Source organism: Sphaeramia orbicularis, chromosome 14, assembly GCF_902148855.1.
Source record: "Sphaeramia orbicularis chromosome 14, fSphaOr1.1, whole genome shotgun sequence".
Classification (NCBI taxonomy): domain Eukaryota; kingdom Metazoa; phylum Chordata; class Actinopteri; order Kurtiformes; family Apogonidae; genus Sphaeramia; species Sphaeramia orbicularis.
The window spans coordinates 29,965,146-29,978,663 of NC_043970.1; the positions used below are offsets into that span (position 1 = coordinate 29,965,146).

Sequence of the window (13,518 nt, forward strand, 5' to 3'; positions counted from 1 at the left end):
TACATATATATTGGTCTATGTATATTTATTCAATAGATATATAAATCTTCAACTAGAAAGAACCTGTAAAGTTAATGTATTGTAATGTGCACAGTGTTTTGAAGTAGATCTGGAGGCTCTGAGACAAACATTCCTCTTGAGTAAAACTCATGCTCATTAATTCCCAGAATTTCACATATTGCCCCAGCCAACCAGTAGTTTATACTTCATTTTTCCCTATTAGTGATTTAACCTTGATTAAGTTCCATTGTTATTCTGGAGGCATTTTACTTGTAGACCAGTCTTATAGGCATTTATATTGCTAAATACAAATTTGTGTTAGACTGTCTATTAAGTCTAGTCCAGGGGTCACCAACCCTGGTCCTCGAGGGCTACTATCCTGCATGTTTTAGATGTTTCCCTCTTCCAGCATACCTGACGGTCATTATCAGTCTTCTGCAGAGCTTGATGATAGGCTGATCATTTGAATCAGGTGTGTTGGAAGAGGGATACATCTAAAACATGCAGGATAGTTACCCTCAAGGACCAGGATTGGTGACCCCTGGTCTAGTCAAACAAGAGGCTTATATCCACTTAGAAGTTATATTTTAGAAACCAGGCCTACTTATTTGCATCTTAGATACATAAGGAGTAAAACCCACATCTGCTGACAAATGCAGTGCGAATAAACAGTGTTAAAGTGCATGTACTGATAATATATACTGTATACCCTTATTTTGATCATCATGGTCAGTCTGTCTGCAATTTGTTTTTGAGAGGTGATCACTGAGGTTCCATAATCCCTACAAATCAGTCTGTCCACTCACCACATACACAAGAGTGACTCTTCTAAAACAAGTGCATTCAGTCGAGCCATATGGTCTGATATTATCGGTCAAATGAAGAGACGATCAGCAGATGGTATTAAGTCTGTACCACACCACATACACAATGGTTATTCTGTAAAACAAAGGCATTTTATAGCTTACATGGTGTATTATTGGTCAAATGCCAAGTACACTAGGTGTTAAGCTCAAATCTCTGCTGATGCTGCCGAAACTGCAAAACCCTATTCTCATAATTTATCCTAAACTGCACTGATATCAATATTATAATGTTTTTGTCTTTATCTTGTGGAGATTTCATTGAGGCCATTCATCGAAGAGTACAGACTTTTTACAGTCACCTACTGTGGCTCTCCAGTGGGTTGTTAGAAATGCAACTTAATGTGTGTTTGATGGTGCCTAAACCTATCTGTTATATTATCTAGACCTTACACTGAGTTTAACTTAATATAAGCAAATTCTGATATTTGTGCCATTGTAATATTTGTATGGATGTTACTGTTGGAATGTTTTGACACATGATAAAAGTGTGAAAAGTGGACAAAAATATCCTTGTTCATCCTTTTGGAGACTTGTTTTTTTTTTTTTTTTTACATTTCAAAAGGATGATTTGGAATAGCTAAAATAATGACATTTTATTTTTTGATTGATGATGCATTTCTATTTTTTCATGAACTTTCACAGCGTCTGTAATTTCAGAGCAATTTCAAGATTTTGTGTGGTCTCACAAAAAGAATGAAAAAAGGACTGAGCTTCGTCTTATTTATTGTACGAACAAGCTAATTATTGACTTTTTATTAAGTTCGAAATGTGTTTTTATTTTATTATGGTTGTGTCTATTTTGTTCCTAAGTGGACGCGTACACGCACACGTCCGTCTCTCCACTCATGAACGCGCACGGCGCCGCTCGGCTCCTCTTCGCTGCTGTTTGGTTCCCATTACAGTCATGGCTGCCTTCAGCAAGCTACCGCACAACTGCTACGAAATAGGCCATACTTGGGACCCGTCATGTGTGCAGTCCGCTGTGGATGTAACCAGGGGGGCTCTGGAGGTCTCCTTCAAAATATACGCTCCTCTGTACCTGGTAAGTTTTACCGTTTGACCTCCGATACTGGGGATACTTGTAGACTGACGCTAAAGTTAGCAAAGCTAGCTCACTAAGTTAAGCTAACCACTTCTGACAAACCTTGCACCGTTAAAGATTAGCAGACACACAGATAACTTTAGACTAGGGGGCCAAGTTCATGCAGTTACCAAAAGTTACTGACAGCAGTAAAAACATCCACATGCTGGTCTTTAAACCTACAGTGTGACCTCGTTATTTATGATGAACCCAGTGAAATAGAAGTCAAACAGCATCTGATAAACAAACTAAAACCTGTTATACACAAGATGAATATCTTACTCATCACACAAAATTCCTGAACCTTTCAAAATAAATGCTTATCCTCGATCTAACAATGACTGCCACTCATTTCTGATGTATTCCAGATAGCTGCAGTTTTAAGAAGAAGGAAAAAGGATTACTACTTTAAAAGGCTTCTCCCAGAGATACTACGATCTACCTCATTCCTCACTGCCAATGGAGGTCTCTACATTGTTTTCTTCTGCATTCTCAGGTAACTGTGATGTGAATAAACTGTGCTATGTAACTGTACATGAGATTAGATGTTTTATAAAACATCTAATTTGGCTGCATGGTAAATACTTAACTGATAAAGGTATATCATCACATGCACATTTTACCAAAAAAAAAAACATCAATCGCAGTTTTACGGGCAACATTGTAAGCTAGTTTCCCAGATACTGAAGTGTAAATAAAACACAATGCAACAATGTCATTCTAAATAATGCAAAAATAACCTATCAAATATTGAAAAGAGAATGCTTGATTGCTTTTTGAGAAATATGTGGTCATTTTAAATGTGGTATCAACAACTAGTTTCCACAAAAGCTTCTGAAATATGTTTCCCCTTTTGTAGCTGCACCACATTTGGGAACTGAGAAGATGAAATGCTTTATTTGTTTGGAAGCAAAATGTTTTCCTTTTCCTGTTGGTTAACCTATATAAATTGAGCTGGTCAACAACTGGGGGCCTCATTTATCTTATTAGTGGACTATTATGGATGGATGTCTTAAGACTTTAGCGATACTACTTCACTTTGTTAACCTACTGACTGATCCAGGACTTTAGTAGAATTCTTATCAACCCTTTTTTGTTTGGAGGGGCGTACAGTTCAAACAGAACAGAACCAATGCTATTTGCTTTATATTTAATATTGTGAAAGCAAGTTGATGTAGTTTTATTTATTATTTAGTGTTCATCAGTTGCATGGCTTATGTAAGTATGAAGTAATATCTTGTGTTTGTTATCAAGTTACTGTATATGAAAGACTTTTTACTGGAGTTGTACCTTGGCTTGCAGCCTCTAAATCTCTAAATCCGCTGTGCTCTGAGGTCTGTAAGTATGAATTTCTCAACAACAAATCAGATGATGGTCTGACTATTTGAGAAATGATATATGATCACACCCATAGAAAAACAATCCACTGACTAATGGTCACTTTTAATTATTAACTTGTGTGTGTTTCTGGGCTCCAGCCATGAATTTCAATGACAGATAAATTATGAGCTAAATGTGAACTGTACATTACTCTCCTTGTGCTTGATGAACTTTCACTGGGTGTGCTGGCAGATTGCCCATGCTTACCCACGCTTCTGTCCAAATAACCTATATTTAAAAAAAAAAATAATACTGCGGTTTTGTCAACAAGTAAAGTGAACACTGACCTGGTGAACAGCAACCACTGTCACTAAGAGCAGGGTTTCTCTGTGTGTTTTAAACTGCAATAGCCTATGTTACAGACTCCCGATGCAGTAGTCTCTCATCTGAATTGAAAATAGCAAAAATTACATCACAGATGAACATCTTAGTCAGAAATGCAGTGGTGAGAAAAAAATTACTCGGCAACTTTTGTTAATTATGAATAATAAATAGAACATTTATTTTTATAATTTCTTAAGGCTGGTCTTTCATAACTTGATTAGTATTAGGATTCAATATTCCACATGCTGAAAGAAATGTCAAATGGTTTGGTGCTGTCTTAAAAGCAAAGCAAGCCCTAAAAATGTTGTCTGAATGGCAGATGTAGTAGCTCTTAAATGAGTATATGTTGGTCAGGACTAGTAATAACTTCAAAGATGTGGAAGCATGTGCATTAGTGCATCTCATACCATCTTTACAGATGCTGACTGAACTGAACTTTGTATCTTTAACAAGCCAATTAATCCCTTTACTCTTTTTTTAAACTTATTATTTATTGGAATCCCTTTACTCTTTGAGAGATGTCATGTCATCTGTGATTTCCAGTTTTGACTTTTTCAGATCACAGTTTGTTTTCCATTTTTGCACCAGTTCGTCTAAATGAGCTTGGGCCTAGAGAGAAGGTAGTTATAATATTTCTGTGTTGTTTATGTATGTGTCATATGTTGAGTTTTAACTTGAGTTGTGAATCCAGTGAGGAACAGCTTTTTGCAAGAGTTCTTGAGCCCATTCATTGATTTTTTTTTTCCACCTCAGTCCCAAAGCATTATAGCTGTTTCATCCTTGCATACATCACGTGCATTTCTCTGAATTCTCTGAATATTTCACTGGTTTGATATTGTGTACTGCAGGTAATATAATCCCTCAATACTTTTCATTTTTCATTTAGAAATGTAATTCTTGTTAATATTGGAAGTATTTACTCTAACTGTCTTTCATTGAGGTACACCATGGTCATTACTTCTGAAACTTAGACCATCTGAGCTGCTCTTTTCATACCTTATCATGATGTTGAGCTGCTGCAAATTAACCTAATTTGTTGTGACCCTTTTTATAAGCATTACACAATTTTACCCGTCTTTTATTGTCCCTAACACAGCTTCACATGTTGCCGACATGAAATTGAAAATGGGTGCTTATTGTTTAAACATAGTGTAATTTTGTAGTTTTAACACTTGATGCTGTTATTGTTCTGTTTTTAATTAAATATAGGATTTAACTATTTGTCAATCATTACACTCTGTTTTTATGTACGTTTTAGGCAGATGTATTTTGGAATGAGTTTGTCCTAAAGTAAAGACTTTGTGACTGAATATCTGACAGCAGACACATTTAAAGTACTTATTAGTCTTGACTTGTTCTGCAGCCAGCATAGCAGACATACGAAATGAAACTGCAGCACTTACATGTGTTTCAGCTTCTTCAGTGATGTGCCTGTGGGTTTGTGACTGTAGCTAATCCCCAGGCTTAAATAACATAAAGAATTAGCTTTTTATATTCCCCTAGGATCTGAGTAAAACAGTAGAAAGTGCTTTAGAAATCCACAAAATATATATTCCAATATGAAGACAAACATAAATAATAATTATATTTTGTTTTTGTTTTTTCAGTAACACTTTACTTGAAGGTCTAGTTTATAATGCATTAAGCGCACATTCATAAGACATTATAATGCATTTATAATGCATTATAAAAGTCATTACAACAGTTTATGATCATGTACAACAACTTATACCAAGGTTAATAAAGTATTGTAAGTGTAGGCATAATGTATTATAAATTCTGCTTTCATAATGTTTTATACATCCATACCAAAATGACAACAGTGTTTGTAGGAAGAATCTCAAGTCCTGCGTTAGGTAACACATTATAACCATCACAACTCTAGCCAGTTATGAAGACACAGAGAACTGCTCTGACATGTAGTTTCTGAAACTGAATAATGCCTTATGAACATCAATAATAAGTTACAGGATGACTGGATGAAGAGCTTTTAGTAAAGTGACAACACTGTATAAGGTTATTAGCAATTATATGATATAACACAAGTACGATGACTTAACGAGCAGTATCTGCTGGCTCTAAGTAAAGTCTAAGTCAAAAATGATGAATCCAGGTGTTCTTAATAACTCTTTATTTTGCAAAAACAAAACATTAAAAGAACAAAGACAGTAAATAGAAGTGTTACATGTTGCTTTATACATAAATAAAACATAATGTGGCAGCTCTAAATCTTTGTTAATTCAAACATACTTTTTTTTTTTAATAAATATGAAATCCCTAAAAAGCTGGGTATAGGGACCAGTGACAAAACCTAACAAAAGTTCCCCCCCTAAAAAAATAAATTCCTTCACACTGCTTTGGTATAGATGTATAAAACATTATGAAAGCAGAATTTATAATACATCATGTCTGCACTTATAATACTTTATTTACCTTGATATAAGTTGTTGTACATGATCATAAACTGTTGTAATGACTTTTATAATGCATTATAAATGCATTATAATGTCTTATGAATGTGCGCTTAATGCATTATAAACTAAACCTTTAAGTAAAGTGTTACCGTTTTTTCTTTTATGTTAGGAAACTGTTGGGGGGCTTCTACTCCTGGTCTGCTGGGTTTGGCTCAGCGCTGCCTGCCTCTTATATTGCCATTCTCCTGGAGCGCAAAAGCAGGTGAGATTGTTTTTTGTTTTTACTTTTGTTTCCTTGCTTCTTTTCTTTGCTTGTGTATGGCCACATATGCATCACACTAAACAAATATCAGCCAATTGCAGCTTGACACAGAATTACTCAAACCTTGTGGCAACAGTATAGGTTAAATGTCAGCAGACTTTGATTCTGTGTTTAATCATAACCTGTACTCTATGTCTCCTGCCATGTTTCCCATCTAGGAGAGGGCTCCTGACAATATACATGACAAATCTCGTAAGACCAGTTCTCTTCATTCAAGCTTTTTTTTGTTGCATATAAGAGATAAGACAGTAACGTTGATTCACAGGATGTAACTGTAATCTTGTTTACAGGCCACTGAGACGATTTTTCGCATGGCAGTGACAAGAGGCATCATCAAACCCATCAAACATGGCGAGGTAAAAGAAATGGGAGAACTAATGATATTTGATCACTATTTGGGGTCTAAATGGTGTTTCTTTGTTTAAACCCTGGGAGTTTCATCTGTACTTTCCTTGTCACATTCTGGGTACACACTACATTGCACTGTATGTTACTGCATTGTAGCAGGATGAAAGCAATATGAAGGACAGAAAAATGGAAAACGTTCAGCTGCAACTTAACAGGAGTCAGGTTTTTTGCACATTCTGTGACTTAAATACAAATACATCCAAGGTCAAATACTCATTAATGTGTCAGCAAAGACTGATGAACAAGTATGCATGAGTTATTATGTGTTTCATTACTTTGTAAATGTGACATCAACTTGATAGCTCCACGTAATATTAGTAAATCAGGTCACTGGAGTTGATACTAAGAACCTCTTGTCTCAATGTCCTTTCATTTGTGCTCCTTTTCTGTTTTAGGTTCTGCTGTTTTGTATAACTGCATCACTCTACATGTTCTTCTTCAGGTGAAAGCAACATTGCTATTAAGAAACTGTCAAATGCTGGTTATTTTATGTCAAAAAGTCCATCAAAGTAAAACTGAGTTTGACTTGATTTTTGTTTGTTTTGTTTATGATGTAGGAGTAAAGATGGTCTTAAAGGTTTTGCATTCTCCGCTTTAAAGTAAGTTAACACTTTTTCCTATACAAGCCTTAATTTGTGTTTATAGTGTTTTGGTGGAATTTGTAGAAGTGGTATATCATTTCTGTTCCAGATTTATCATCGGGAAGGAAGAGATTCCAACCCACTCTGCCTTGGCAGACCACAGCCACTCAAGAGCCCTTGAGAGGACAGCTGCTATAGAGACAGTGAATTCACAGCCATCAGCAGAAAGGCATATCTCCAGGAGGAAAACTCTAATAGCCTACACTAGGGAACTACTGGAATCGATGTGAGAAAACACATCCGTTTATACAGATACACAAATTACAATGCCCTTATGCAAACGCACCCGTGACTGACGGATTTATTTTTTGCCATAACCTAGATGCAAAAAGGGTCCAAGACACAGATGTTGCAAACATTACCAGGACAACTGCATCTCCTACTGTGTCAAAGTAAGGATATTACCATCTGTGTCTTTACACTTTTAAAGTTGATGACTGTATGGTGTTTTAAGTATAGAAATATTATTAATTTGTCTTCTAATTACTCTTCAGGGTTTTGTCAGGATGTTCAGTATTGGCTACCTGATTCAGTGTTGTCTTAAAGTCCCTTCGGCATTCAGGCATATGTTCTCCAAACCATCACGCCTTCCCTCCCTCCTCTACAACAAAGAGAACTTCCAGCTGGGGGCATTTCTTGGATCTTTTGTTAGTATTTACAAGGTGTGTTTTGATTTTACGTTATTTTATTTTTTGAGATCTCTGCTGTTTGGCTACTTTTCTTTAGTAATAGAGATAGTTTCCATTCCTCCTTCCTAGTATTTAAAGCTCTATTTACTAAAGATTTACAGGGATTTATGACAGTGGGTTCTTGTTTACACAAAATTTATAAAATTCATTTTTTGTCTTATTTCTATTCTATTAATATTTTTCCCAATTATATTATCTGCTATTCTTGTACCAAGTATTCATTTGTATTTCTCTCTCAGGGAACAAGCTGTTTGCTACGCTGGCTGCGTAACATAGATGATGAGCTTCATGCATTGATAGCTGGTAAAATGGCATCTTGCAAAATCCTTTTTTAAATTTTGTCTTGTTCTATCTCACATTAATAATTTTCTCTCCCTGCTCTCTGTTCATAGGCTTCTTGGCTGGTATGTCGATGTTCTTTTACAAAAGCACGTCAATATCCATGTACCTCTTCTCAAAGCTGGTGGAGGTAAGTGCAGTCACTTTCCAGTAAAACAAAATGATACTTTATATTTGTATACTGCCCCACAGAAACACTTTAAGTCAGAAGGTGAACTAAAAGATAAGTGCATTGATCTGTTAAAGCAATCCAGCAAAACCAAAGACATGAAAATGCATTAGATGTGATAATTAACTTCTCAATACTCTGTCTTTAGACCATGTACTTCAAGGGCATTGAGGCCGGCCGATTCCCCTACTTTCCTCACGCAGATACGGTCATATATGCCATCTCCACTGCAATCTGTTTCCAAGCGGTAAGTTAAATACACTTTGACTCGCTTAATTATGCTTCACACACAGTTCAGTTTTGCTGATGGATGATAAAGACATAATGTAAGTGACCCTTGACTGTTTTAGGCTGTGATGGAAGTGCAGAACCTCAGGCCGTCATACTGGAAGTTTCTGCTGCGTTTAACAAAGGGCAGGTATGGATATCACAGCAAAATTTGGCAGTGTTTTTGACAATCATAGATTCCAGTGTTAGAGCTTGTACAGATTTTAGGATTGAACCTGTGGCATATTCCGTAGCTCACCTCTGAAAAATTGTCATTTTGTATGACAGACAAATTATTCGAATTTGGTAGAAAGGTATGATTTTTGATGCAGAAATACAGGAATACCTTGGCAGTCTTATGGTACGATGAAAAAGGGTCCTCAGCTATTGATGTGGTCGTGATTCAGTGCACAAGAAAAAAACAAGCAATAGTATAGTATTGTACACAGTCTGTCTTTGTAGAATGTCAGTAAATACTTGGGAGACTTTTGGATATTAGGATATTATATGTTTAATCAGGCACTATTAAACACTAATTAATGAGGATGTAATGAAACATCTTTAGCTTATGACAATAAAAAATAACACTCATTTAAAAAAAAACCATGCAAATTAATTTTTTATGCAGGACGAAATAACTTCGAGATTTACACTGCTGACCTTTTTTTTAATATAATTTTTTTCATTCAGGCAAAAAAATTATCTACTAAGGAATATTGAAAAGAATGCATATTTTACGTTGTTCCTGTTTACGTGTCTTTTGGCTCTTCAGTACAATTTCAGCCGAATAAAAAATGAAGAATTGTTGAGGCTTTGCACAGTTGCTGAGGGTTTGAATGCACAGACAAAGAATAATAAGAAAATGAAAATGGCCAAGCTTCCTCACCAAAAAGTATTTGGATTAGAGCTTTAGGATTTTGTAAGGGCCAGTGAATTTAACAGAAGTTTTGACAGGAGGTTTTTAATGAACACCCATGACATGAACAGAAGTTTTTTATTTTGGGTGAGTCATCATGATTTAATCCATCATTGGGGAAGTAGTCTAAATTAAATTTAGGCTCATTGTTTTCTTATACTTGAAGTTGTGTTTTCATAACCTTAAACACATTTTTCTGTGTCCTCTTTAGGTTTGCTCTGATGAACCGACAGTTGCTAGATGTGTTTGGGACGCAGGCCTCCAGGGACTTTAAAGGCTTTGTTCCCAAATTGGACCCACGGTACACCACAGTGCCCAGCCAAACAGTGCTTCCACCAGGAGATGATATTCTACTGGGCTAATTTGACGCCAGGCGTAGAACGGGTTTTGAGGCTGCTTCAAAAGCAACCTTTAGTGGTTTGTTGTCACTGACTTGAGGATTTTTTTTCAGAGAAGTTATAACAGGTTTCACAATGGGATATGCAATGCAGGATGTGAAAGGTCAAGGTCTGTTCAATGTCCTGTGTAAAGGGCAGCACTGGTACATGCAGGTAACTAGTAAAATAAAAGAAACATCTGGTAAAACTGAAAAATATAACACTAGAGGTATTTTGAGTCTTTTTGCACCCATAGAAGTGCAAGTGCTTTTTGTGATGTGGATGACACACATTTTGTAGCACATTTTAGATTAAATAAACTTCTCAAACAAATTTGGACACACAGTCTTCCAGTATATTTCTGCAAAGGCATTTTGCTGCAAAGCTAGTAATAATTACCTGTAATCATTTAAAACATTTGTTTTGATAGAATCATTTCTGAATCATTTTACTCGATAAAATTCTGGAAGTGCCATAGTTGCAAATTTTGTATAACTTCTTTTTGCCTTGGATGAAGAAAAAAAATGCAGTAATACTTTTAATTAAAAAACACAATTTAGTACAATTCAGTCATTTAGTAGGATGTAAAATGACTTTGCTAAGACACACTACTCCTTATATGTTGATGTTTCTTAATTTTGCAAGTTACCTGTAGGTTGGTATAGACTCAAGCATTCCCCTGGTGTTAGAGAAACTCACTAATTCACCAATATTTATCATCATTGTGGAACTGATGTGAATTTTACATTTTAATTTACACCAAGGAAAAAATATGGGATTATTTGATCATTTCTGAATGTGAACATTTTAAAGACTAGATGGATGCAATGGATTATATACATTATTATGTAGCCTTATTGAACAGCTGGCAGTAGCTGTGTTCACATTGTGATACAGGTGGGATTTGTAATAAGTGGGAAATACAGGTCTAAAATTACTGTTTTTAAGTACTGAAGTAGATTTTTTCCCCCTCTCCTTTTTACTAACAGCTTTCTTTTGACAGTTTTTTTTTCCTTTACTCATATCTGACTCTATTAATTACATTTGACAGCTGTGATTGCAGTGGGATTTTGGTTTAACAGTGAGCATGAGCTTCCCTAATGGGTATCACATACAAAAAAACCCAAATTGAGAGAGTCATTTTGTGAAAACTGGTTGGTTTGGTGATGGACTACATTTGTGTACAAGACCTGCTGTCATTACAACTCAGTCATTTGTCTTGAAGGAACATTATGGAGACTGCTATATTTTCCTGTTCCCCAAATCATATGGGATGAAGCATGATATGACAGGAAATCACAATATTTAGTTGCAAAAAATACAGATTGGCATTAATTGGGTCTTTCAGTCAAGCCTGAAATATGTAGGGTCAGTAAAATGCTTATGTTATTTAAATGCAGTTGGGTGATGCTGAGCAGATTGATTTCTGGTCAGAGGATATAGATGGTGCAATAAAGAGTTCAGGAGAGAACATTTTCACCTCATTGTACATGTGTCTAAAATATACTCATTGTCCGCAGACTTTACTAAATGTGTCAGTGTGTATTTTCACATTCAGTCTTGATGTTGTCATTTTGTAGCTTACCTTAGCTACAAGCAAGTCAACTTTATTTGTACTTTTCATGTCAATGTCTGGAAGGTTAGGGGTAAATTAGGGTTTAATGAGGTAAATTACGGTACACATTGTTTTTTCAGGGGTTTTGTTCTTTTTTAGATTCCTGAATACAGACCAAACAAGTTCACAAACACTTAACAGTATGAATACACTATGTTCACTTAATAGGAGTGTGAAAGGTGGGTGCTGTTTGAACTTAGAGTAATTTGGCCATTGGTAAAGTAAATCATTTATTGACTCTGCAACCATGACAGTGATACTTTGCAACTGATGCTTGAAGGAAGCAGTTTCTATGAATAAACATCACACAGCTTAGTTTCCTTCTGTTTTGACTTGGCGTCTGAAAAACAAGCACTGCCAAAATGACATTTGTTAGTTGGACATCGTACATGTAACAAATTCATCTGTAAACCTTACTATCTGTGATCATTAGACACAATGAGTTTGATGTTATTTCTAAGGAGGACTTCTGTGGTTCATGTTCAGCTCGTTGATGCAAGTTACAGTGTTGCATCCATAAATTCTCAAGTGGAGCATTCATAAGGATGTCATTCCTTGACATCACCCATTTTAATTGCACATGTTTCGTAGTTGAGTTGGTTGGAAGTTTGTTTACAGCAAATTATACATCCAGTTTTACTTTCCAGCTTTAGACACACCTGACCTCCATATCAGAAGCCATGATTGTAAAGATACAGTGCAAGATTCATGACAAGACTAAAAGATATTAAAAAAAACAAATAAACAGTAGTGATATATCAAAATAATCTATTGCATAGAACTTTACCATTATTGTCAAATGCTTTTGATTTGTGTTAAAGAGGTGTTTATTAAAATATTTTTTGATTCCTAGTCAGTGTCTGTTTTTTTTTTTTTTTTTTGTGCCACCCTCATTTTACAGTTACGAGTCTTCACAGAAGCCCTTTTTAATAAAGTGTCTAGTTTCAACTTGGCCAAATAAATTATTGTTAATCCAGAAATGATCCAGTATGAGCTCTGTACTTGTGAGAAAATATGATAAGATGAAACTTTATTGGTGCCACAATAGGGAAATTCAATAGTTAAGGTAGCAACGGGATAAAGTCCAAGAGAATGTGCAAGCATAAAGATGAAAAAAAATTGTAGTAAAACTAGACTATATAGATATTTATATATAAAAACAGAATTGAAGTGTATCAGACAGATTAATGCAAGTTAATCCAAACTGGTTAAAATGTGTACAATCCCACTCATGCATTTTGCACCTATAAACTATTTATTGAGCACCATTAAAGATCCAAGAATATTTTTTAATTTTTGGCATTAACACCACAGTCATTTGTCATATGCATACCTCTCTGCACCAGTAAACAAAGTGCAATAGAAGGGGCACCAATAGACAGATGACTTTTTAAGCTTGTTCGAAATGGTTTACTCTTGGATCACACTGAGGCTGTAGATTCCTTTTCCATGGGAGTGTAAACAATGCTAACCAATTTACAAGCCTCCAATGAGTCATGTTTTGCTAGGGGGCAGCCATGAGTCAAAAATGCTGGTTATTTTAGAAGGAAAGAGAAGTAGACCCTTGAGGAAGTTTGTATAACGTTAGAAAGCTCACCTTTCAAAGTAAAAGTAATTGTTATTCTTCACATATAAAAAAAACGTGATCTTTTTATTGTTTAAGGGAATAATGAACACATTAACTAACAATATTTAACTGTCATTTTAAAT

At 35.4% G+C, this 13,518-nt stretch overlaps 1 protein-coding gene across 1 annotated transcript; it reads left to right on the forward strand.

Moving 5' to 3' along the window:
• Positions 1–1,741: 1,741 nt before the first annotated feature.
• On the forward strand, positions 1,742–12,660 carry tmem135 (transmembrane protein 135). The gene is made up of 15 exons (XM_030154125.1): positions 1,742–1,908; positions 2,316–2,443; positions 6,235–6,327; positions 6,546–6,579; positions 6,678–6,743; positions 7,191–7,237; positions 7,353–7,394; positions 7,486–7,662; positions 7,759–7,828; positions 7,931–8,098; positions 8,365–8,428; positions 8,518–8,594; positions 8,782–8,880; positions 8,984–9,051; positions 10,028–12,660. Exons 1-15 carry the CDS (start codon positions 1,771–1,773, stop codon positions 10,176–10,178), a joined length of 1,422 nt encoding a protein of 473 aa, XP_030009985.1. The 5' UTR covers positions 1,742–1,770; the 3' UTR covers positions 10,179–12,660.
• Positions 12,661–13,518: the final 858 nt, after the last annotated feature.

What these genes read in the sequence shown, in the direction of transcription:
- tmem135 (XM_030154125.1), top strand. Translation starts at nt 1,771, where the DNA reads ATGGCTGCCTTCAGCAAGCTACCGCACAACTGCTACGAAATAGGCCAT. An exon ending in CTCCTGGAGCGCAAAAGCAG is followed by an intron (nt 6,328 to 6,545) that starts GTGAGATTGTTT and finishes TTTCCCATCTAG; the next exon opens with GAGAGGGCTCCTGACAATAT. An exon ending in CAATATACATGACAAATCTC is followed by an intron (nt 6,580 to 6,677) that starts GTAAGACCAGTT and finishes TCTTGTTTACAG; the next exon opens with GCCACTGAGACGATTTTTCG.